Raw genomic sequence first — 24,003 nt, 5'->3', positions numbered from 1 at the left:
TTAGGGCCTCACTCAGATGCTGAGGTTGGGTTTGAACTCTCAATTCTCATGCCTCAGCCTTCTGAGTCACTGGGTTACAGGGGTGCACCACCACGCCCGGCTCTACCACTGATTTTTGAACCTGAACTTATCTGTTTTGCTTATCTTGATTAAATTGAGTCTTGATGTTATACCCTAGAATTCCTGAGATTCTCTACAGAAATCATTGCATGGTCACATGTCATGCTGGCTTTAAAAATTCATGTTATACATTTGCATAAAAACTACAGAGATGTACTGTTGTTAAAAAAAAAAAGAGCCCTTTTAGCTTTCATTAATCCAGTATTTATTTGAGCATTAAACAAGTTTTTCTTTTTTTCTTGTTCTCTATCTTTCAAGCATAGCATTTGATTACATTACTTGGGACGGTATTCCAGGAAGCACTGATCAGGCCTATTAGGAGAATTTTTATTTTAGAACTATGTTTTTAAGATAATGTTAACTATAAATTTGATTACCATGATTCTTTAGTTTAATCCAGTTAAATTGCATAGGGTCAAGAAAAAGGCCTTTAGATACAAACTTAGGATTGTACCTAGATTTATATAATTGAGAAGAAGGGATATTCTTAGTTCTTGTGGATTCTTGGGATGTTACTGTCATAATCTTATCTCAGAATTTTGGGACTTAACAAGAAAAGTAGCCATCTTCTTATTTTAGTTAATTTACCCTTAAAGATCAGAATGTTATTTCCTACTCTGACAGTCTTCTGGATTTATCCGTTATTGTTAATGGTTTTATGATCATACACAAAACTTTGTTTCAGTGAAGTATGCTACACATTGGGCTGGAAAATCTTAGTAAACATTTAACCTTTTTTTCACTTTATATTTTGAAGATGGCTGTCATGAAGGAGTGGGCCAAATGTATGAAAAGCTGATAATCCATTAAAAATTTATATTTGAATACTCTAAAACCAGGTTTGAATGTTTTCAGAACCTGTCACAGTGATAGCCTGATGTGTTGTATTTTGATAATTTCAAAGTGTTGTTACATTTTTATTAACAACATCTACTTGCTGGGACACTTGCCACAAAATGTCCTATTTTGTACTTTAGGGAAACTTTTCTATGAGTAACCTGTCTGATTAATGTGTGAATATTCCTTAAATGACCATTGGTGGCTCCATTACATAGATAAACAAGGGTATTGTTGTATTAGATCCACTTTTTTGCCAACTTTTTTCTGTGGATATTCTTTCTGAAAATATTAACATTAAATGTTAATATTAAACATTATTAATATTAAAGGTATTCCATGTGAGTGAAAAGAATTCCATGGTAAAATAAGTTGGGAGAAATTAAATATACTGCTTTTGGACTGTCATATATATTAGTATATATATTAGTATATAATAGTACATTAGTATATATACTAATATATATACTAATACATTATACTAATATAGATTAATGTATTAAAGGCTCTAAGAAACCCTATAGGATTTAAAAAGAAAAGGGGAGGAAGCTTGTTTTTATTTAATTTAATATTTTCCAAACTTTTTGAGTATCGAATTGTTTTGATTTATTTAATTATTTATCCTCAAATTTGCTTGTTGACTTCCTTGTGAGTCAGGACAGTGAATGTAGTTTTTCAATCAACATGTTGATTCAATCTATTGCTGCCCTTGGTCTGGACCATCTAAGACAGTCTTTGCCTCTTAACATTGAATTTCCTTTTCCTGCCACCTACATGAGGAATTTTAGGTCCTACTCTGTGCATACGTGAGAATACATAGATATTTTCTTCCTTTATTCACACATTCATCCACTAATGTTTGGGGCCAACTCAAAGACAAAGCAGTGATGTATGCTCTGAGGATACCAATGTGTTTAAGTTATCACTTCTCTCTCTGACTTTTATGTGCAACATGTAATTATTATAATAATATTAAAGACTGTAAGAGAGGTGCTCAGACTGTCAGAATCTAGCTGAGAGTAATCAAGAAAGTCTTGATGACAGTTGGAATGGAGATGTTCCTTCTAGGTCAATGAAGAGTTTGATGGGTAGAAATTCAGGAGGAAGAAAGGACCCAACCCAAAGCACAAAGATGGAAGATCATAAGGCTTAATGGAACTTTGGGCGATTCAGTTTGATAAACTGGAGAAGAGGAGGAATTAAATTTGGAATAACTGAGTGTACCTGATTAATAATTAATTGTGTGACTAGAAGACCATAAAAAATTACTAAAAAAATTAGCAACCTAAAAAACCAACCAAAAATATTGCTGTCTTTCCTTTCTCCCTCCTTTTCTCCCTGTTGTCTTCCTTTCAATAGCTCAGGAAGGCACAGTTATCTGGCTAGAGCATAGAAATATGCTTGAGATGCTTTGAAAAGGCTTTGGTAAACTCTGAGCCTGCCCCAGTAGTTTTGAGTTTTTATTCCTGGAAACTGCTTAAATTACAATCTATGTGCAAGAGTAAAATGGACAAATGGAAATCACAGTGCTTCCCATGTTTTAAAAATGATGAATAATGATTTAATATTCAGACTTTTATAAAAAAGTATGTGCTCTTGTTGCATGAATATTTATTCCAGCATTAAGAAACATTCATGTGGTACTATGCTTCTCCAATGAGAATCTTAAGGGAAGACAGATTTCCTTTCTTTTGGAAATGAGAAATCCTTCATTCAAAATTCATTCAAAATTAACTTTATTCCAATGTTACTCCGCTGAGCACAGAACATTTTTACCTATTCTAGTGTTCATTAAATGTCTGTCCTTACTAGACTTGTAAGAAATGATTTTATACTTTTTTTCTCTTCCTTGTGACTCATTACATTTAGATGGAGGAAGGAATGAAAATTTATCAACAGAGAGCTCAAAAATCTAAGGCATAATATGGTTAGTAGTAGAGGTAGAGGAATAAAAAGAAAAATTAGCAAAGACATTCTCTAAAATATTGGTCTATGTGATAAAATAAGATTAAATCTATGGTATAACTTAAATATCATGAATCTCACTTTTACTCTGGGTTAATCATGCAATCAAATTGATGTAAATTGTGTTTTTACATGGTATGTGTAGGGTGGGGAGGAGGAGTTTGTAAACTCTAAAACTACAGAAATATATATTTTAGTATTAACTACATTTTTGTGCTATATACTTACACCACTTTGGTCCTGCTCTTGTAGGAAGTCAGAACTTCGAATTAACAAAGCATCACTGGCTGATTCTGGAGAATATATGTGCAAAGTGATCAGCAAATTAGGAAATGACAGTGCCTCTGCCAATATCACCATTGTTGACTCAAATGGTAAGAGATAACTCTGTATTCTGTCTCCCAATCTGTAAGAGGAGTAATCAAGATACATGGTAAGACCTGTGATAAAGTGGTGGGTTAAATATCATTGGAAACAAAGAGAAAAGTTGGAAAGAAAATCAAACATTCAGTTATCTTTTGACTGCCTTCCTAAAGCTCTTCACTACATGAAATGATACAGACTTACATAAAGTTATTTAAGGTTTTGAATAGGTTATGAATTATAGAGAGAATAGGTTCCCAAGAGAAGGAGATTGTACTGTCCCATTTAAGCAATTGAGAGAAGGCAGTCAAGTCCTTGGATCTATCAGACACACACATACACACAGAGAGAATATATGTATATTATATACATATACACAGGTATGTATAGATATACCTATATTATCTGTATAACTGTGTATATATGTGTTTTCATGTATGCATACACACAAACATACACAGTTCTAGCAATTTTTATGTTCCTTTATATGTTCTTTTAAGTGATTACTTCTGGTTCCAGGTAGTATCAAGTTAAGCAGCAAGTTAGGCCTATTAGCTTTTAGGGCCTATTAATTTTGAAAGTAGGAAAATCTTAGAGGTAGTGAATTTCCTACTATGTACAGGCTTCTGATTCAGCTTTCCTCAGCATAATGCCAGGGAATATTTGCTAAAGAAATGAATAACTCAGAGGTAGAAAGTCCTGCCTGCCCTCTAACAACTTCTCTGAGTTATAGGAAAATAAAAGAGCTGTAGCTGGTGGCTCTCTGTTTCATGAAACCCCCAATACTACACAATTTGATGAAGACATCTATAGTGACCTAATAATGCTTGTTTAAATTCCTTGGAATAATCAAATACTATTATTGCAGTTGGTGATTGCCCTTACAAGATCTGTCAACTATTATAAAACCAAGCCTAATTTGCATTACTTCTTGGTAGGAGATGAGAAAGTATTAATTGCAAGGACATGTTCTCTTAAAGTGATACATTAAAAAATAAATAAGTAAATAAATTAAAACACATCAGTGTGAGTAGAATAAATAACTTCTGGTTAGCTCTGTCATAGGGCACTGATATAGTTTCTGTCACTTCATCCATATATGATGTGATGTAATAGGATAGGAATAAGGGAGTGAGGTAAAAATATGGAACATTAGGAAAATCCAGGTTAATGACTAATTCTTTGTGTAATCAAAGTTCATTATTTTCAGTTTAATTGTCCTCACTCCATAGAGAATAAAGAACCATGAAAAGTAGTTTCCATTACTATTTTTAGGAGTTGTGCTTATGATAGTTAAATTGTAACAACCGTTTAAACTTCATGTGAACACCTATAACATCGTTTTACGTTTTAACCAATGCATAGAATTTTGTTGATATTAATTTATCCCAGGTGAATTTCATATGATACTATATGAAACTAATTTAAAAATTAATTCCAGTTCTTTATTTTTTCTTTCTCTCATGCCATGTTTTGAAGCTTATTCTCAGTTTGACACTTGATTGATTCAGTATGACTTCTCATGATATATGTTACTGAGTTGATTTTAACACTTGGATTAGATTTGTATAACTATGCAAATCATAAAGTTCCAGAAAATAAAACTATAGTAAGTGTCATAGTCTCACTAAGTGCTTATTTAGTGATTATTCCATGGTTTCTCATTTAAAGGATTAACAATGAATTATTTAGCAGTTATTATTCCTGTCCAAAACTTGTAGAGCTTTTAAAAAATTAATTTTGGTACTAAAAGTTTGATAATATGACTTTTTACAGTTCCCACATAGCACAGACATTCAGTTCATTTTTCTATATTAAGTCTTCAGGTCTTGGTTTAGTGCTCAAACTTGAATATGTAGTGCCCACAAATTATAGTGTCAAGAAATGAAAGAAATGGATCTGTTTTTTTAACCTGACAAGAATTAAGAGAAATTTGTAGAATTTGTAAGCAAATAATTTTCAGACAAACAAGTGAAATTCTTTTAGGAATGTGTTCTTTTGGACTTTAAAACATCAGAAGGAGGGGCACCAAGAATCTTGATGACAGTGCAACGTGGTTTTGTTTTTATTTTCTCCTGGGCGTGTTAGGAATAGATCATCTTTTTCCAACCCTCTCATTGTATTTAAAAAGAAACGGGAAACTTAGACTAGGGAAGAGAACTGTTTAGAATCACAAATATATTTAATAGCAAAATGAGGTATGTACCCAGGTTTCTTCAATTCCTTGTACCCTGAAGCTCACTCTATATCTGAATTTATCTGTGTAATATTTAAGCAGATTCTTCTACTTGTGAAGAACAGAACTGAAGGAATGGTGTGAGTCATAAGGAGAGAGAGAAAAAGAGAGAGAGAGAGAGAGAGAGAGAGAGAGAAAGAGAGAGAGAGAGAGAGAGAGAGAGAGAGAGAGAGAGATTCTATGGGGAAGAAGTGGAATTTCATTTTAACTGGGACTCGGTGAGATGGAATTGTACTACCTGGGGTATCTCTGAGAATTTAAATAATGGGATTTTGTGACTCCTCTCTCCAGAGTCTCTACCTTAAATGTACTTTGTATATTTAACTTTTAAAAAAACTATTTCCCATACCTTCTAACCTCTCCTGATTCACTATGCTTTCTAAAAATTCCAAACTTTGACCTGCTTATGATTTCAAATGGCCATATTCTCCATAACTCTATCTTTAGCTTTAACTCCTATTGTATGATGACTTCCTTGGTTCCCTAATCAAATTCTCCTTAGCAAGAATCTGATTATCAGGGTTTATTGTATCATATTTCACCAGAAGACTTAGAGAACTTGCAAATCATCTACCTCTGGTCAAACGTCTACTATTGCTCATCCAGGAAAGGAGAAGACAGAAATGTGGCTGTTCAGAAATGCCCTAACTTCAGAGGCTGGAATGCAAAGCAGGCTGTCCACCAGGGCCTGTGGCTTGATGGGAACCATGATTGACAAGGACTGGTTATTATATGTGTTGGGAGATACCTTTCCTCCCTATACCCCAGGGGCTTAGGTATAGTGTAACTGAAAATTAAATTTGCAGTCATCAGGATTCTACACCCTCCTTCACTGCTATCTGATTTTACTATATTCAATTCAAGGCCCATTATCAAACAAATCTCAGTTGGGTTCTGCATTCTCTGAAGCTCAGATGCACGACTTTTATGTCAGCATATCCCAATCTTCCTAGGACTCTGGGCAAACATTGAACAGAGAAACATACTTTTATTTTGTGTTCTGTTACTCATCTATCACTTATTTCCCTCCAGAGTACATGGGTATGATTTGATAATTTCTATACATGTCTTCTTGATGAATGATCTTGGTATGTTGCTACACTCTGATAATTATGCTCATACCTTCATATACAAAGAATTCCTTTTAATTTAATTAATTTTTCACACAGTACCTTTTTCTACTAAAATATTTAGAATTTAAAAAAAATTTTAGATGTTGATGGACCTATATTTTATTCATTTATTTCTATGTGGTGCTGGGAATTAAACCCAGTGCCTCACACATGCTAAGCAAGTGCTTACCACTGAGCCACAACCCCAGCACTAGAATTATTTTTAATACATGATTCTAAGAGAGATGGGTGGGGTGTGGGGAGATATTCATGAGAGGGTCCTTTCTTTCTTCCCAGAAGGTCCAGCTGTTTGGCACTCTGTTTAATCCTACTAAGACAACTATAATAATTATTAGAATAAAATTAGTTGAGATCATAAATGTCTTCCGACTAAAGTTATTGTTTAGATCTACTTAGATTAGCAAATGGATGTAAATTAAATGATAAAAATTTCCTATGAGTTTAAGAGAGACCACTATTTTCCAGCTTTGAGAAAGAACAATCAGTTAAGATATAATTTAGAAATTGATGTTTTCTGCTTTTTTCAATGCCTTTTAACTTCCAGTTGGAATTGGAAAAAAAAAAGTTGCCTTTCATAGACATACAAACCTATGCAACATTCTAATTACATTAAGGATTATTTAACATTGAATTTTCATTAAAGAAGGATCTCGTAGGTAGCAATTGTTATCTGATGAATTACAAGTATATTCCTTTCATAAATTCATATGTGGCAGCTGAAAAGGCCACATACATTATTTTACAATTCACATACTAATATTCATTTTTATCTGTACTTTATCTGGCTTGATCTTTCTATAGGAAAGCTTCCTTTAGCAATTAATTCTTAGCTAACAAGCTCTAAGAAAACTCTTGGGTATTAGAATAGGGAAGAGAATAATAGACTTAACTGGTTTTCAAATTAATTAAGTAATGCTGTCTTTTCAAAGATTAACACAGGAGAATATACAAGTACTCAATCTTCTCTTCTCCTATGTTTTCCTTTTTAATCAGAAGAAAAATAATTTTAGTGAGATTCTCAATCCCATAGGAGCAGTTTGATCTTCTGGTAACAAAATAGCTGTTTTACTTGAGAAGAGTAGAAAAACATTATTTTTATAAAATTTGATTAAATTATCAATTGCAGGTAGTAGTCTTAGCTCCCTCAATTGACAATGTTATTAGAAATGCCATGATATTAGTGAACAACCTACAATATAGTTGTGCCGAGAAACATGGAAAATAGGTTTCATAATGTATGGCAGTCTTCACATATGTATTATGTGGGATGCCTGTGAAGGCTCAAAAGCAAGGGCAATGTAAATAGAATAGGGTAGATGATGTATAGTATCATGTCTTTATATTGTTCATTAATTTCAACATTTCTCAGTTCCTTTAGAGTAAACACTCATTATGAGCAAGAATTCAAATGCTCAAAAGATGTTTCTAATGTCATCTTTACTAGTGCTAATACATAAATGTGTCTACTTTATCAATCTTTAAAAAAATTCAGTATATCAAATGTTTGTATTCACAATTGGTTTATAATTTTAGAAAACAAGGAGACACATAAAGTGAATGTTGAAACAAATTCAGACACATCATGTATGCTGGCATGTGTGTGTGTGTATGTGTGTGTTGGTAAATGGTTATGTTTAGTGTATATGCTTATGGTGAAATCTCACACAAGTCATACATTTATAATAATTAGAAAAATTCCTTCCCAGACACTCCAACTTTTCCTTGAGAACAGATTCACTTTATTAAAAAATAAAATATTACAAATATACTAATGTTCTTCATGTTTCCTTGCCTACTTGGCATAAGTTGCTCAATATTTTTCAGTTCCTGATAATCCTGAATCATCATTAATTTACTCTAATGAAGGGGGTGTCCTTTAGTAAATTAACAAATTTAATATACTGAATCACTGTTGGAAAGCATATTGCTTAAATAAACATTAGGGAGATTTTTAGGACTTAAAAATTTTTAGAAGTCCATAAGTATAATATGAAATTATTTTCAAATTTATATTATAAATTATTTATTATAATTATTTAAAAATGATAACAAGATGGTTTTATAAATCTGTGAGTTCTGCTCATAGCACACATAAAAATGCTTGCTCAGTGGTTTTAATAAAAAAGATTAATGTTTTGTATTGGCAAATTTCTTTTTCAAATGGAGACTTTCATTTAGAAGTTACATGTTAATTTCTAAGCTGTATTTCCCCTAAGATAAATTTAGAAAGTTTTTATTTGAGACCATAATCACTAAAGATATTTTTAAGGTCTCCATGATAAATGTCTAATTTTAGGAATGGAGGTTATTTTAAGTTGTCTCTGTGTACATGCATCATTATAGTAGCCTCCTGTTCTGGTATTTTTTATGCAGCATTCAATTAAAAAAGGAAATGTTATGGTTAACCTTTCCTCTACTCTGAGGTCTTTTTTTTTGCCAGAGATAGAAAAGCTTTATGTTTTTTTTCCCCCTTCGAAGGTCACAGTGGAAAACTAATTAGTTTGCAAAAAAATTTTTAAAAAATTGAGGAGAGTCTTGATATCCGAGTTTGGATTTTGCCCATCCCTTGCTCTGCACCTTGAGTTCCCTGCATCAATCTGATTTTCATTACCTTGATACATTCTGAAGGGCAGAATGAGACCTCTCTCTCTCCCTCTCTCTCTCTCTCTCTCTCTCTCTCTCTCTCTCTCTCTCTCTCTCTCTTTTAAGTATTTTTTAATTGTAGATGGACATATGCCTTTATTTTATTTATTTATTTTCATATGGTGCTGAGGATCAAACCTAATGCCTCACACATGCTAGGTGAGTGCATTACCAGTGAGCCACAATCCCAGCCCAAGGAGGCCTCTCTTTTAATGGGGGCACTTCGGAAACACAGAACTGCTTCTAGGTATTCCTAAAGAAGGCTATAAACACTGTGAAGCTTAAATAAGTTTCTCATCACATTTCCCCCAAGAACAATTTCATTTTCTACAACCCAGCTCAAGAGAGCTACTTGTAGCTATTTCAGAAACCAGTGTCCATCTTATAAACTCCAAATAGTCTCATTAATGCCTGCTACTTGAGAAAGTCTCAAGGATGTAGTACACCCTTGCTTGTGAATTCTTTCCACTTTGTACCATTTTTAGTGTATTTAAGAATTGTGTAGGCATCTTTGATATCTTGATAACAGTCTTACTCCTTGAATAGTTTGTCTTCTTAATCCTTGATAAGGGAAGCCCATCCACACTTAATTCCTACCAGTAAGACACATTTGGTCTTACTAAAGGTGTTCTGTTCTTATTCATATTTAACCTGATAGTTAAGCATCCCTTCTCAATCTCACATGACTTTTTCTTTCCTTTCAATTATACAAAACCTTTTGTCTCCAGAGAACTTCATATGTCAAAGAAATATTGACATTTACGATGATTTCTTTTTCTTATTAGTCTAGTCCTGGAAACTCTAAATAGTCATATTTAGATTTAAAGATGATTACACTGATAATAAACATGTCTAACTCCATAATTAACAGTGCATTCATTCAGACCTAAACTGATAGCATGTAAGACCTCCTTAGAATTTTCAGTCAGATCTAGTCATTTTTTTGTATAGTAGATAGTATCAAAATAGATTGAACTTTTCTTTTTGTCCTGGATAGGGAGAGTGAAATGTTCATAAGTAATTTGATAAAACTTATGCACACCATCAAGGTCAAATGGCATCCATCATTACATCAATACACCTTTCTAGGCTTCATACAAATGTGCCTTACTGAAAATGTTAGATTCTAACAAACCATAACCCTTTTTAGAAGGACTGAACACAGAATTAGACAATGTTGCTATCTTTTGTCCTATTGGCAAAGACAGTAAGAAAATAAGTTCAATGTCTTGAACAAGAACACCAAAAGTCTCAGGCTAATAGTATGTCCCAAGTGTGCAGGTTCTTCCTTTAATTCTTATGGGTGGGCCTTGCCTGCTTCCTCTATATCCTGCTCTAAGTAGTCTTAAAATCGTCAATTTTAAGTAGAGTTTCGTGCCAGAACTTGACATTTTTCAACAATGCCATTTAGAAGCATTGCTTGTTCTTATTTTTGAACAAAAGTGTAATTTTCCAATTTATTTGTAACATAAACATTCTGATACCACAGCTTTGACTTTCCTGGCTTCCTTATTGCTACTTTCCTTTCTGAGAACTCACTGCCTCTTTGGCCTATGTTCTTCCTCACTGACCCCAGAAGGGCAGTGAATTCTTTGTAATGATTCTAGTACAATTCATCTCATGCTTTTGGCCCAAGAAAGAAGAACTACTCATTTGTACTGTCTGTTTTTGCATTTCTCACTCTCCATGAGGCTTAAGAGTGGACTTTCACGACTCCCTTGCAATCCCTCCTTCCTTGATACTCATTTGCAGTATGAAGGCAGGCTGTGGTCCCAGCTCCCAGCCTCCTGATTGTACATCGTAATATCCTATCACCTTTTCTTTTTTGCAGAGATCATCACTGGCATGCCAGCCTCAACTGAAAGAACATATGTGTCTTCAGGTAAGGAGAATAAGCCTGGCAAGTTTTACTAACAAGAATGACAGACCTAACTGCTGGCTGTTCCTTCTACTAATCAGAACCCCTCTGCATCCAAATTTCAGTTGTTCCTGTTTTTCTGTTTTAATATTTTTCTCAGTCTCAGTCTGCCTTTTTGGATTTTACTTAAGAGATAATTCTATGTCTGAACTTGGACCTCTTCTCACACAGGGAAAGGAATCAATATCTAAATAGTACTTAGTGACATCAGGATTACAAGTTCAGTTTGTTAGCTTTATAGGTGCTGCTCTTGGTTGCCTGTGCTCTTTCACCCATCAGAGTATATCTAGGCAGCATGTCAGTGTGTGACCATTGGGATTCTAATTAACAGTATGATTCACTAATCAACAAACTTGTATCTTGATTCTTTAAAAAGTTATTTTGTTGTTTTTCCTTTTTTTGTTTTTGGTTTATGCATTTCTGTTTGTTTCTAATTTGCCAGTAGTATTTTTTGATATTACAGCCTGGGATGATATTAGCTACTTAGAACTCTGATAATCCATGTGTGATCATAATTTATTGATTTCTCCACTGGTTATGAATTTACTCATTTTACTATATATATGATTTAAACAAAATAACTTTTCTTTATTATCTGTAATTTTATGGTTAGTGGAATCTTAGAACATTAAAATTAATCTTTATTTCAAAGAAAAATTTTAGATAGTTGATATAGAAAACTTATTTATTTATTTATTTTTGCGGTTCTGGGAATTGAACCCAGGGCCTTGTGCTTGACAGGCAAGCACTCTACCAATGGAGCTATATCTCCAGCCTAGAAAACTCATTTCTAAGGTATAATGATAACACATTTTTGCATGGTACCTTTTACAAAGATTTTTACACCTCTTATAATCATAAGAAAATCATAAAACAACACACTATTTTTTTCTCATTATATAGATGAGAAAACTGAAGCATTAGAAATGTTAAGTCATGTATCTCAGGAAGTAAAAGAGAAGGTACTTGGAGTTCAGAATTATTTTCATTGCCCCCTATTGGGTAATTTGGTTTAGTTGACAGGTTTCTTTGTGGCCCCTACCTTGTTACAGCTCCAGGCAGCCACATAATCCACCAGTCTTCTTCCATCTTACCTCCCTCAGCATTTCTTCTTCCCCTCTAAGACACTGTTCAGAGTCATAAAAGCTGGCTTTGTCTGTATCCTAGATCCCTTTAGCCATATTTAGAACATATTCATGTCTCATTGGTAACATGTAGGTGTATGTATGTTGTGGGCTAGGGTGATCCTGAAATTTAAAGGGTTATTATTATTATTTTTTCTTTTTTCTGAGAGAAGGAAGCAAGGAAGGAAGGAAAGAGAAAGGAAAGGATGGAGGGAGACAAGAAAAAATGATTGAACTATCTGGATTTCTTCACCTCTCATTCAGTCATTTCTCTGAAGTAAGGATTATCTGTCTGTAGTGATACTGTTAGATACCTGAGCTTTTAAAATAAATGGTGCTTATCTTGGGAATTTAGATTGACTTTATTATTTCCTGATGTGAGTTGAATATAACTTTCTGTCTGTTGAGTTTCAATCCTTCTTTGACATTATGTTTTTCTGATTCTTACTAATGAAAATCCTTAGGTCCCATGACTTTTCTTCCTGCATGAGTTATGCTTTGTGCTTGGTCTACACTAAAACACCGATTTTCCTTCCTTGTTGCTATCTGAAAAAAAAAAAAACTTGCTCCTGTATATCACTAGCTATTGTTCTATATATTTATTTAGCATGTTTCAGTCAATCATAATGTAATTGCTCTGATGAGCCCTGCATGGACTTTATTCAGCACCATGTTTGGTAAGGATATTTATGCAGCTCCAAGTTGCCTGGAAATATTTTCCTTTTTTTTTTTTTTTGCGTGCATGAAAGATGACCATTCTCTCTGACTATGAGGATTATTCTTTTGGCTTTCATGTTTCTTAAAATCAAGCCCAGACCTAAGAGAAGTAATTATCTATCTCATCTGTAGTGTGAAACTGTTTAGATGATATTTCTCTTGAATTCATGTAGCAGTTGATATGTAGGATATCTGCAGATGGATTGCCTCTGTGTTCTTTTCTTTCAAAAATCTTTGGGTCTAAACAACAGAAATATTCCTTTGCGGTCTTTGAATATTGCATATATCTTCCTCTGACTTAGAAATGCTTCAGGTTCTCTGTTGTACGGCATTCTAGTATGCTTTTTCTATGACATCCAAGCTTGGCAATTTTTAAATTTAAGAGTCCGAGTAGCATGACTCAATAAAGCCTCATACCACTTTTATGTTTTATAGAGTCTCCCATTAGAATATCAGTATCAACAGAAGGAACAAACACTTCTTCATGTAAGTATATTTAAATATTTCCATTGACCAGTTTTTAACCCAAGATAATATCTGCTTCCAATAAGTATATTCACATCCATTGTCTTCCTTTGCTGAGGGATAGGGTATTGGGTTTGGGAAATGTTTGGACAAGAAATGGCCTCTTACTATGCCTGGGATCAACTAGATACCTCCTTCCTGTCCCAAAATGCATAAGAATAAGAATAGTAATTGACACCACATGTGTGTTAGTTTTAGGATAATCTAATGTCTTTGAATGTTGATTTGTAGAGTTTCTGAGGCCCAGTCTTAGGTGGGTTTTTTTCTTTTTTCCTTTTCTTTCTTTCTTTCTTTTTTTTTCTCTTATCTCAATGCCTTCAGTAACAGCCTGAGACTTGATGCCCAGCTGTTCTGGTCCTCTCTTCCAAGGCTCCTCAGTTTTCATATAAAGTCTGCTCTGATAGAATAGGAAACTGTATATAGATGCCCTTAATTCAAAGTTGATAGCAAGTGACTAATTATGAAAATGTTTGAAAGCAAATCCCTAGGCAAGATCTCAGATGGTTTTCATCTATTTAATGTGAAATGTGCTTCATGCTTATGGACTTCTACAACTGTTAGATTGATTGGTGCTTGGTGTGATTGCTGGGGAATTTAAGAAATTAATAAAGACTAGTAAAAATAATATTTGATACTTACAAATTTAGAATAGCATGGTATTAAAATTTTATATTCAATAGACCTGTTATCAGACCTAGACAATAAAACTTACATCTATAGTCTTTCTCTTTCCTACTTTACCTCATTATTTAAAGCATCTCTCAGTTTGATAAGCTCTTCAATAAATACATGTTTTCAGTTATCCTGTTCTTACCCAGATAATGTGTTGAGGGACAATTTTCTTTTATTATCAGTATGATAGAAAACTCAAAGGAAATCTATACTTTAGATAACTTAAATTGTTTTGTCAATCTGTTTAAATAGTCTTTCCCTCAGGGTTGGTGGAATGAGAATCTTAGTTATATGGTGTAAAACTATCTTTTATTGACTGAGGGTATAGTTCAATGGTAGAGCACAAGCTTAGCATGCCTGAGGCCCTGGGTTCCAACCCCAGCACCAAAAGCAAAACAAACAAAAATCTATTATTGCATGAAGCTATTATTACATGTTTTAAATACATAAAGCATCATTTAACAGAATTGATGGCAACAATCTAGGAAGATCAAATAGGAAATGAAATGCGGGGAAGAACTAAATTGGCTTCCTCTGTGTTCTGAGGACTCTAATCTCATACTCCAAAGTGATAATTGCTGCTGGCAAATTTGGAATATTTATTATTTAATTATACTTACAAAAAGATTAGTATAATTATATGATTTTATATAACTAACATTAAAGAATCATACTAATAAGTTTGCTTTTTAAAAGTATTTATCATACAAAAGCAAGTACCAGGTTTTTCTTTTCAGCATTTCATCTGAGAATAATTAATCTCTTGCATGATTCATTGAGTAAAGTTATTGAAATTCTTGTAATTGTAACCCTTCATGCTATCCTTAATGGGGCTATGGATGCTGTCCTTAGGCACATTTGAGCAGTTTGGGAATGGAAGAAATACTTCTTAGTTTTCCAGAGCTTTGGGGAACTGAAATGAATCTCTCAGTTTATGTTTCCATTCATTGTAGTACTGTTGAGAGAGAAATAATTTTGAAATCTGATCTGTTCTCTAACTCTCAGTGGAGTTAGTTCCTGGTATTTAGTAGTTTAGGACTTTGAAAGAAGACTTTGTGCACCATTAGTTAAAATATATCCATATGTCATTTTCATATATCATTTTCTGCTCATAGTAGGTTTCTGGTCAATAGTGTTGAATTGATCAGTAAATATGTTGTTTTAATCTCATTAAAATATGCTCTGTAATTTAAAAATGAATACCTTGAATGGCAGGAGTCTAGATCCAACCTTGTTGGGAATATTCATGCAGTGTCAGGCACACAGATCATTTCCAGGCAGCCTCATGAGAACTCTGCATTGCAGGGAAAGATTGTAAGGAAAAGATATCTCCATTTAGTAAAGGCCGAAGGTGAAATGTGAAGAATCAGGAGTTACAATAAACTGTACTTAAACATTCAAAATATATAAAAAGTCAAAAGTCTTGCAGAAGTTCATGTGGGTCAGAAATCATCAGTTCTAAAGAATATAGGTTTCTTTTCACTTTTACTTCAGCCAGAAAGGAGACACTAGCAAATCCCTGTATTTGAAAAATGAATGATGCTTTAATAATGTAATCAGTTCTGTGTGGGCCACATTCTTTGAACTATTGACATTGGTGTTTTCTAAGTAAATTCTGAAAGCCTTTCTAAGGTAGTAAGGATTCAGCAAACATTTTGTGTGTTATAACAGTTCTGTGTACTTTTTGGGTCAGTGTGAAGGAGAAGAGGCAACCCAGTTCCTTTTCAGTTTTGTAGGTACAAATGTACACAGACCTCTAGGGCAAAGCTTCCTCACTGCCAGGGCTGTGTTTTGAGAGCTTCTCACTGCTAGGTGAATCTCTAGAGTGTTTTGCTTTATTAGTCTGTGAGCCTCCTGCTCAGAACCCTGCCTGGGATGTCGTGTCTTTCTCTGTCACCTATATCCTACTGGCTCCAAAAGCTTTCATGACCATTCTAGCCCCTGAGTTCTCCTTTTCTTTTCTGTTAGGTTGAATTAGATAAAAGAAAAAAAGAAAGAAAATTAAAATTACCTACTTACTTATCTGAAAAGTATATAGTTCTTCTCATCAGTGCTTTTTATTCTGACTTTCTACTCTCTACTTAATATATCACAAGTAAAATACTAGCTAGAAATATCATAGAAATATTGCATATGTGTGTGTGTGTGTGTGTGTGTGTGTGTGTGTGTGTGTGTATGTATGTGATTTTTTGTTTTGCAGTACTGGGGATTGAATGCAGGGCCTCATACATGCTAGGCAAGTGCTCTACCACTGAGCTACACCCCAGCCCTCTAGAAATGTGGTTTTAAATTACTGTTTTAATCTGTATTTTTAAGGGATTTATTTTTCATTTGTAAACATATTATTATTTTGCTTCTTGTTTATTTTTCCCAGCATTTTATAAATAATGGTAAAATATCAAAGTTACTAACCCTTTGTGTGACAGTTTACGACTTTTTTTTTTTTTTTTTTTTTTTGGAAATTGGGAAATTTCATTCTACAATCACTATTTTAGAGTTGCTGATTATAATTTTTAAAGTTTCTTATAATCATTCCAATAAATATCATCTTTTTTTATTTGTTTTTTTTTTGTAAATGAGGCATGTATGACTAAACATGTTTTAAGTAATTGGCTAAATGAATGTCCTATTACATGTGACAGGTCTTTTTTTGAAAGGAAAAGAACTTGAACTTTACAGAATAGAATTATCTTGCTCCTCCTTTCATAGAATCAGCAAAAATGTAAATGGATTGTTTAGAACAAACCATAATGACTTCTTTTGGAAGTGCCAGCTGCTGGTGACCCCATTTTGCAGACAACTCTGTTGAATGCTATAAAAATACAATTGTTATACCAACTACTTTACTGAATTAAGTTCCATCCTTTCCAATTTAATATATAAATGAGGGAAACAAAAATGAAAAGTCAACTGAATAGAATAAATGAAAGGAAAGGAAGATAGGTTTCTGGTAAATAGTCTTAAGTTATAAGACTTTATTTTTTATTTTTTTGGTATTGGGGATTGAACCCAGAGCCATTTTACCACTGACTCACATTCCAAGCCCATTCGATTTTTTAATTTGAGACAGGGTCTTGCCAAGTTGCTTGGGGTCTAAGTTGCTAAGTTGCTAACTAAGTTTCTGAGGCTGGCATAGAACTTGTAGTCCTCCTACCTCAGCCTCCCAAGTTGCTGGGATTACAGGAGTGCACAGACTTCTAAGACATATTTTGAATAATAATAATAATAATAATAATAACTATTGAATGCTTCCTGTGTCCAGGTACTGTGGTAGGTGTTTCACATGGATAATAACTAATGGTTCTCAAAAAATCTTATTCCATTTTACAGATGTGAAACATGCATATTGTCTAAAGTCACATAACTAGGATTCAAACCGAGACTGATATGATTCATAAGGTTTTGTTGCCCCAAAGGAAAAGCCTTTACTATTGTTTTAGTCAGCTTTTTCACTGCTGTGACCAAAAGACCTGACAAGAAAACTTAGAGGAGAAAATGTTTATTTTGGGGCTCACAGTGTCAGAGTTCTCAATCCATAGAAGATCAACTCCATTGCTCCTGGGCCCTAGGTGAGGCAGAACGTCATGGCAGAATTGTGTGGCATAGGAATATGGCTCAGTATGTGGCTCTGAGAAGGAGAGATAGAGATGGGGGGGCTCCCCCTTACCATGGGCAAAATATATACCCCAAAATTTCACCCCCATTGACTCACCTCCTCCAGCCACATCATACCTGCCCACAATTACCATCCAGTTACTCCCTGTCAGGGGACTAATATACTGATTGAGTTAAGGCTCTCATAATCCAATTATTTTACCTCTGAATTTTATTGCATTATACACACATGAGCTTTTGGGGGACACCTCATATCTAAACCATTAACAACTATTAAATGGAATTAGATTCCATGAATGGATTGAAAAATAGCTTTGATAGAAAGTAGGTTGGGAGTATGTGTGGTAGATTAAGGTAAATGAGTTGCCCTGGACCAATTGAGTTTGTATGATCTTAATGTTGCACATCAAAACATGGTAAGTGAGTGTATGAAATGGAAAGAACACAGACTTTGGATGAAATGATGCTTTTAAGTCTAAATACTAGTGCTACAACCTGCGTGATCTTGGTTAAATGACTGAACTTCCTTCCTTCTTTTTTAATGTCTGTCCTGTTTCTCTTAAATGTATATTGGGTAGCCTAATGTGAGAAAATGAACATACATCATTTAGCACAGCTTTGTTTAAAGGTGGTTTATCCCTTTATATGAAAGAGAGCTATGTGAAAAGAGGACTGTGCTTTTAAGAAAAGACAGATATCAGGAAGTCCTTGATTCTTATTTGAATAGTTGAATATTGTTGGAGAAGGAAATGAGTTTGTGATTTTCAGCCTAAATGATGCTGCTGAAAGTTCTTTGCCAGGAAATCACTATATCTTTTCAAAATATTATGTATTCTCAGCAAAGCCTGCATTTTAAAGGAACATATCCAGGAAGTCCTCTTTGAAATCTCTGAATGAAATGAACAATTCAGTCTTGCATTTGGCACCTAGAAGATCTAGTGGAAGGAAAAAAAAATGTCCTTTGTCTGAAGACACCTTTCCGTCATAATGAGAGACAGCATTTGCACTTGGGAATAGCACAGTGAAATGTACTGATTAAATTGGACCAGGTCCGAATGGCCCAATGGTGAGAAGGAGAGCTTTGGGTCTTACATTCTACCCCCAGCTCTAACTGATGTCTCTGCCTTAAGGGTAGAGGAAACTGCCGGGACCTTTGCTAAATGATTCTCAGCTGGAAAAATGGCATTTCAATTTCAGATCTTTATTGGTGGTAAAATGTGAACCTGTCCTGTCACTGTTGGAGAGCTATTTCTAATTGAATGCAAATTGTTTTCAGATCGCTATAAACATGACATTTTCAAGGGTGTGGTGGCTCTGCCTACTGTGGAGAATGACAAATAAATTACCATGCATCATATAGCAATAAAATAATAATTTAAAAAGAAAATTGCCTAACTGATATTACTTTCCTCTTTCGGAAAGCCTGGAGAGTTAATCACAGATTTTTAGGACAATACAATGACTTGGAGCAAGAGTTGGGGCTTATACATCACAGCCCGATTCATATGTGCAGATAAGTTATTGTTCAGTTTGTTCATTTTGTTGGTGAATATACCTTATTTTATTTTATTTTATTTTTTTACAGTACTGCCTGCAACTTCAGTTGTGCCTTTGTCTTTCATAAAATCACTCAGTGTTTCTCATGGTATTTCACCACTGGACAGGGTAATCCCAAAACTTTTGGTCAAGGTTTAACCTTTTGTGCTGAGTTAAAATTAACCTTTTACATAATTATTCCTTTGAACCATAAAACTGTGTGTGTGTGTATTCGAGCTTGTGCGTGTGATTTGTATATATAAATAACCAATATTTGTATCATACTTTATATTTTATGACACACTTTCATGAACTGAATCATTTATTCACACAATTCTGTGGCTTAGATATTGCCCTATATATTAGACAAGGCACTTGCAGTTCAGAAATTGTGACTTGTTCAAATTAAAAAACCAAGTAGATGATAGAACAGAAATTAAAACTGAATCTTTTGATTTCAAGCTTCATGATCTTTTGTTAAAATGTCTTATGAGAGCCAAACATCTTGCTTGAAAAAAGGCCTTTGTTTAAAAAAAAAAAAAAAAGGCATCAAAATGGAATTCTTTTAAGAACTCAAAAAAAAAAATCACGTTCATCCCAGCTAACCTAAAGTTAGCATTTATAGAAATAATACACTCTTTCCAATCTACAAAGTAATGAAATGGATAGGAGAGCCTTTTTTTAATACCAATATAATTCAAGGCTTTTCTACTATAAAAGAAGGCAGAAATTGTTGATCTAGATATTTGAGTTACTTTTTTGGATATGATATATGATGTCAGTCTACTTAAGAATATGATATTTACAGAGATGGCAATAATCTTATAACCATGGTGCTAAGAGAAACCTGATCATCCAGCAGGCGTATCTTCCTCTGATAGTCTGGTGTTTGGAACAAATGCATTACCTAGATTAAGTAATATTTAACTTATTGTATAATATCATAAATCCTGTAAATTATTTGATAGCTAAATTCACTAGTAGTGGAATATCAGATATCAAACAATTGCTTCTCTGTGTTTTGTTTTTGGGAATATTTGTTTTTACTAGAATATTTTCTTCAATATTTGAAAAACTCTCACATTACATTGGATATCAACTTAGGGAGGAAGATCTTTATTTTTCTGTTTTATTGTTTTATTCTTTATTGATTAACATAATTATGTATGTTTATGGAACACAGTATGGTATTTCAATACATATTGAGAGTATATACTGTTCAATTAGTGTAATTAGCATTTCCACATCCTTTTTATTTCTTTATGTCTGGAGCCTTCCAGCTCCTCTCTTCCAGTTTTTCATAAATTATATAACAGGTCATTGTGAACCGTTGTCACCCTAGGACACGGGAACTTATTTCCAGTGGCAAAGATGCTTCTTATCCCTCGTCCCTCAACCTGCCTCCTTCCTACCCTTCCCAGCTTTAGTAATTACTATTCTATTATTTTTCCGAGTACAATATTAAAACTGTAGTACTTTTAATTATTAGGGATAGGGCAGTGAAATGAATTTATATACACAAAAGCCTTTTTATTTTTATTTTTTAAACATTGGAGGAAAGAAGGTAGAGATTGAGAGTTGTACCACCATGGCAGCATATAGAACACAGCCAGCAAGATTATGATAAATTTACATACCCTGTCCTTGATGGCTTTCTAAGGTCTTCATCCCCCACCCGTCAAGTTATCTAGGTATCTGAGAAATAGAACAATGGGAAAAGAGAATTTAAATTTAAAAATCTTGGATGTCTTATGAACCATCCCTAAAAAAAAAAAAAAAAAGCCAAGGGAGCTGGGATAGAGTTCAGTGGTAGGGCACTTGCTTGTGAGGTGCTGGATTCAATCCCCAGCACCACAAGAAAAAAAAAAAAAAAAAAAAAAGGAAGCTAGAGGAGAAGAACAGGATAAGATAGCAAGATAGGAACTATGGACAAGGATATAGTAAAGGAGTCTCCCATTAACAAATGATAGAAATTCAAAAGAGTATAAATATAAAGGGTGTATATGGGCTTGCATAACAACTCAGTGTTATCCAGAGACTCAACTGATAAAATTGACTGGTTTCTTGGTCTTTGTGTTTTGCTTCTCTGCAAATGTCTTCATTCTCAGAGGGTTTCTCTGCCTCACAGGGAGATAACTGTTTGTAGCTCTAAATGTGTGTGTGTGTATGTGTGTACATCATACATGTATGTAGGCACATATATATGATACATATATGACATATGTAAACATAGACACACATATCCCTGTGGCTCTGAATCTGAAAAAAAGAAAGTCTATTCCTTATCCAAACAGCAGATTTTAGGAACTCATGTGATTGGCCTTGATTACATCATATGTCTACCCTTAAATATTGTATCCAGGGAGATTAATGACTGCCACTGAGTGGGGGCTGGGCCACATATCCGCCCTGTGTGTGTTGGGGTGAGTGAGGGCAGATGGGCTCAGCCCCAGGGGAACGGGGCAGTGTAGATTCATTAAGAGGAACGTTTTGCACCTAAAGAAAGGAAAAGAGAGCTAGTGAGAGAAAACAGCATAGTCTTTTATGACTGAGGAGCAAACAATCTTGGAAGAATCAGGAAACAGATACTGCTTTGGGAGTTTTAAAGGGAAATTAAAAATAGATGTTTTGAAATTTCATCATAATAGGGCATGTAAAACTGTAGCAGGATGACCAATCTGAAGAAAATACTGAGTTGGAAAATTGAAGACAATTGCAATCTTGTTTTTTTAAAAGACTACTTATTAGTACTTCTGAACCCATTTTAATCTTCTTAAAGAAAAATGATTCTCAGGAAATTAGGCCTTTCTGAAGAAAACAGAAAAAAGCAGAAAAATGAATTACAGTTTTCTATTTGGAATGCAAGGGAAGCATGTTATCATATGAAAAAGTTTCCTACTTTGGGACTAAAACCCTGAGTCTAAAAAAAAGCTAGATTCTTAAAAATTTTTTTGAATTAATTTCCTTTTCTGTTTTAAAACTGATACATAAAACCCAACTTTTTACATATTAATGGAGTAATGTGATGTTTTGATACCTGTATACATTGTATAATGTTTAAATCAGGTTAAATTTGTCTTTCTCTTTAAAAATTGTCATTTCTTTATGGTGCACGCTTTCAAAAATCTTTCTTCCAGCTTTTTGAAATGTTCATTATTGGTCATCCTATAGTGTAATAACATACCATAAACTTCTTGCTCCTAATTGAAACTACTTCCCATTGATCAGCCACTCCCTGTTCTTTTCCCCTAATCTCCTCATTCTCTGGTAACCACCATTTAGCTCTGAATTTCTATGATATCCTTTTTTTTTTTTTTCTTTAATTCCACATATGAGTGAAATCATGCATTGTGTATCTTTCTGTGTCTGGCTTATGATCCAGTTTCTTCTTAAAAATCCATGATTAAGGACAGTTATTCACCAGAGTAAGTATGTGTTGGTTTGTCATTGTTGCTTTTTTAATTGAAAAAGAAAAACAAGTATACCTGCCCATTCCATTTAATATTGTGTAAAAACCCCGTAGGTGCTGTTGAGATGTGAGTTAATGTGATTATAGCTTTATCATCGTTAGAGATATCACCATTTAAACTTAAAGGAAAGAGTGAATCTGGGATTCTCTGTGGACATCTCCCACTTTTCTCTGTCCCACTCTCATAATGCACCCAGTATAGGAGGTGCTATTATACTAAGTTCATTTTTTGAACAAAGGTGCTGGGTATATACATAGTTCAACTAATCATCAGGAAGCTGCTGGAGTGGCACTTCTAATTTTATCTCTCATTCTACCAGACGTCAGCAAAATCCTAAAAACCAATTATATAACTTAGTGTGGGTTATAACTTAAAGCTATGCTCATCTTCATTCAAGTCCGTAACTATCCCTTAGTTAGGAGATTTGGTGTTTAGGTTGAATTAGTTCATCAAATATGAGAACACATGCCTGACTTAGTTAAATATTGGTGGAACTTTTAGTTGAAATGATCAAAAACTTTCTTTAAATTTTTTTCAAAGCATTTGGATATTAATCTCTCTATTTCAATAGTAAGGAAAATAAAATACAGGGAGGGTTAGGCTAAGTGACAGCTAAGGTCAGACAGTGAATGGTGATTTTGGACTAAAACATGATGGATCTTTCTGCTCTTTTCTTAGATCATTGGAACTTTATATCTAATAAAAATAAATAATTACAATACTAATATTAACAAATAAATAATAGCATAGTTCCTACTGTGTTCTACCATGGTGCTAGGAAGTATGTACATATTTCTTGAGTGACTGATGCAGGGCTGGTTATGGGAGATGACTAGGGAATAGTCCTTGGATTGAAGGAGTTTGCAGTAGGAAAGTTAATTGTGGTTTATTATGTAATTGTGGATAACAACCCATAATAATAATATAAAGTAGAATATGGGGTGAAATTTTTAAATGGTGGTTTTCAAAAAAATTATTTCTTAAGATAGAAAAAAAGTCATGAAAAGAGGGAAATATTGAGTAATGATTTTCGTTGTCTTTTTTTAAAAAGGAGCCAATTGTGTCACTTCATATGTTAAGCTCAATCATTTTAGTAAAAAATCAGAAATTTGCCCCATCTGAAAAAGAT

The 24,003-nt window shown here is 33.8% G+C and overlaps 1 protein-coding gene across 1 annotated transcript in view; it reads left to right on the top strand.

Moving 5' to 3' along the window:
* The window catches only part of Nrg1 (neuregulin 1), a 1,005,384-nt gene that overhangs the window by 847,324 nt on the left and 134,057 nt on the right, over window positions 1-24,003 (top strand). The window contains 3 exon segments of the mRNA XM_047549469.1: window positions 3,175-3,296; window positions 11,129-11,179; window positions 13,492-13,542. Coding sequence (XP_047405425.1) covers window positions 3,175-3,296; window positions 11,129-11,179; window positions 13,492-13,542 — 224 coding nt within the window.

Source organism: Sciurus carolinensis, chromosome 4 (assembly GCF_902686445.1).
Source record: "Sciurus carolinensis chromosome 4, mSciCar1.2, whole genome shotgun sequence".
NCBI classification, from domain to species: Eukaryota; Metazoa; Chordata; class Mammalia; order Rodentia; family Sciuridae; genus Sciurus; species Sciurus carolinensis.
Note: the sequence above shows the minus strand (reverse complement) of the source record. Positions and strands in the feature narration are given on the sequence as shown.